Source organism: Morone saxatilis, unplaced genomic scaffold (assembly GCF_004916995.1).
Source record: "Morone saxatilis isolate NCDOM2014 unplaced genomic scaffold, NCSU_SB_2.0 Contig4, whole genome shotgun sequence".
Lineage (NCBI taxonomy): Eukaryota > Metazoa > Chordata > Actinopteri > Moronidae > Morone > Morone saxatilis.
Window position 1 is genome coordinate 8,864,597 of NW_023339984.1, and position 2,838 is coordinate 8,867,434.

At 38.5% G+C, this 2,838-nt stretch overlaps 1 protein-coding gene across 1 annotated transcript in view; it reads left to right on the forward strand.

The window, feature by feature from the left end:
- Window positions 1-2,838, forward strand: part of LOC118337755 (phospholipid-transporting ATPase ABCA1-like) — a 177,729-nt gene that overhangs the window by 55,251 nt on the left and 119,640 nt on the right. Inside the window, exons 20-22 of the mRNA XM_035674855.1 lie at window positions 734-865; window positions 1,542-1,681; window positions 2,454-2,591. Of these exons, the coding sequence (XP_035530748.1) occupies window positions 734-865; window positions 1,542-1,681; window positions 2,454-2,591 (410 nt within the window). The remainder of the gene's footprint in view (window positions 1-733; window positions 866-1,541; window positions 1,682-2,453; window positions 2,592-2,838) is intronic.

Here is a 2,838-nt window from a genome sequence, read left to right on the forward strand (position 1 = left end):
TATCTATCTATCTATCTATGATCTGTGATGTTACAATTCAGTTTGTACACATATTAAAAATATATTAATCATTATTACCACTTAATATTAAATGGTGTTTAAGTGTTTGTTTTGTCAACATTGTTGTTGTCTTTTTTCACTATTTTATGATCTTTTGTAGGGTTGAGGAAAAAAAACAAAGCTAAGCATTGTGATTATTTTATTGTTTACCACTTTTATATGCAGTACAGCAATGATGCTGCTGAAATCAACATTTTTTGGGGGAAATTTGATAAACAGTCTCTAGAAGTCTATGATTCAACTTTTTCCTATGGTCTTGGGTTAAAAAAAGCAAACAAAAATCTTAAGTGATTAATAGATAATTAATGACCTAAGGCTGAAATTAGTGAAGTTAATTCAGATGATATGAATAGTCATTACTCCAAATATCTTAATGCCCAAGTACAGGACTGGTTAAATTTTTCAGTACTTGGGATGAAAACATATTTTTCCTTCTTTATGAGCTTTAAATTAACATGGTTGATGAGGTAGGACATAATATCTATTGACAAATATGTTTAAATGGAGCAGGGAATAAATCTAATACACCATTATGTTCAACCAGCTGCTTCTAAGTTGCTTCTAACTCTCCTTTTGAGTGCCTCTGCAGCACTATAACTCTATACTAGATTATTCATCATGAGGCAAAAACTGCCAGAATGAATCTGTAATCTGTGTGTCCTGTTCTCTGTAGGTCAATTCTGACAGGACTGTTCCCACCTACATCAGGAACAGCTCTCATCAACGGATATGACATCCGCACTGACATGGACAGCATCCGACAGTACTTGGGAATGTGCCCACAGCACAATGTCCTATTCAACGAGTGAGTGAATTTAGCAGATCCATCTTTGTTCTCACCTGGTCATTGGTATAATCATGTTTTGCCTCTGGTGTGTTTAAAAAAAAAAGAGCAAGAAAGAAAGAAAAAAACATCATTAAAGTGCATTTTAATCATATACGTAATGAGGGTTCAGTCTCGGCTAATGTTTCACAGCAACACGTCATTATCCCTTTCTCTTTTTCTTTTAAAAAATTATATGAACTTTGCTCACTTCATCCACTAAATTTCTCATAATAGCATCATTCCCAACCATTATTCAGTTTTTTTTTATTTCACCTTTAGATTCCCCTCTATTTCTCTCTCTCCACAAGCTGATTGCCTGCAACTCGACAGTCCTACATCATAATTACGGCTGAGCACCTGCAAATTACCTTCATAAATATTAATCCCAGACAGTCAAAGCATCTATATTGAGTAGGGTTAAAATATTCATGCAAACATAGACGTAGACATATTGTGTTTGGAAGAAATTCAAGACTTTTCTTTACGTCAGTTCACAGAAAGAGCGGCATCATCTTGCACGATGCGTGAATGTGACATTTTCGATATTTCAAATGCTTACATATGAATAAGTGGCAGGTGATGCACTCTTTGGTCACCCATGCCTCCTCACATGTCAATCAAATTGGCCGTTGTGATATTACTTCCACCTTTGCAGGCTGACAGTGGAGGAACACATCTACTTCTATGCCAGGCTGAAAGGACTCAGCCGCGATGAAGTGAAAATTGAGATGGACCAGATGATTAAGGATGTTGGTTTACCACATAAGCGGAAGGATCTCGCTAAGAACCTGTCAGGTGTGTCTGTATGTGCATATGTTGACATGTTTTGGATGTGTGCATCTCGGAGTTGAAATTATGCGGAGATGTAAATTTTGTTTTTGATGTGTGCATCAGTGTCTGTGCTCGGCATTCATTTCCCCTGGGAAGGAATATCATCCGTAGATTATCCTTTCTGTTCAGGATAAAGCTGCCCTATTATGCCATTCCTCTGCCAGCACATATGCATGCGGCTGTCTTGACGTACACATGCACTGTACCTGTGTGTCACAGGTTGTAATTCATTTTCTGGGGGGCATGAGCAAGTCCTGCTTGATAAATTGTTCCCAGTCACGGATTGCTTGTGAGCAAAATCACTGAAATATGACTTTCAAGGTTGATCTATGCTGACATTTCCACTACATTAGCACTACATTGGATGCATTTTGAAGAGCTCGCTATGAGAGTGGAGACTGAAATCACCTGAGTAGGGTGTATCTACTTCCCTGCCATCGATCATTTTGCACCTTGCAAAAGACAATACAACCTGGAGAGGTACATCTCAACACATTTATTCCGTAATCACTTCCCAATATTGTGTCCATTTTACATCTGAAACCTAATCTTGACGGATGGTTGTGTGCGATTTCTCACCGATTACAATCAGAATGTCTACTCTCCAGGACAAAGATGGGAATCCATTTCATGTCAGCTGCATTTTATTTTTTACATTTTTTGTCATAAGAGCATGTCCATGACAAATTATATCACTGAGATACTTGTAGCTGATGCAGATTGTTCTGTCTTCTAGGTGGGATGCAGAGAAAGCTGTCTGTGGCTATAGCATTTGTCGGCGGCTCAAAAATCGTCATCCTAGATGAACCTACAGCAGGAGTGGACCCCTATGCCCGCAGGGGTATCTGGGAACTGCTGTTGAAGTACAAGCAAGGTAAGGGATCAGTGGTAAGAACCAAGGCTCTGCTAAAAACTTTAAAGCATGTTTGTAGAATTGACTGGAAAGCACAGAGCCCATGTTTGATCTGTTTCAAGCTGAAAAACTTTTCAAAACTGAGCTGAGCTCAAGGTAACTTTTAACTGACGTGGCTCAAATCTATCCAGTATGAGAGCTGTTAAGGTAATGAACCATCTAAAGTAGTTTTTCTTTTCCTTGCTCTCTCTGACATTCAATTGGGGGG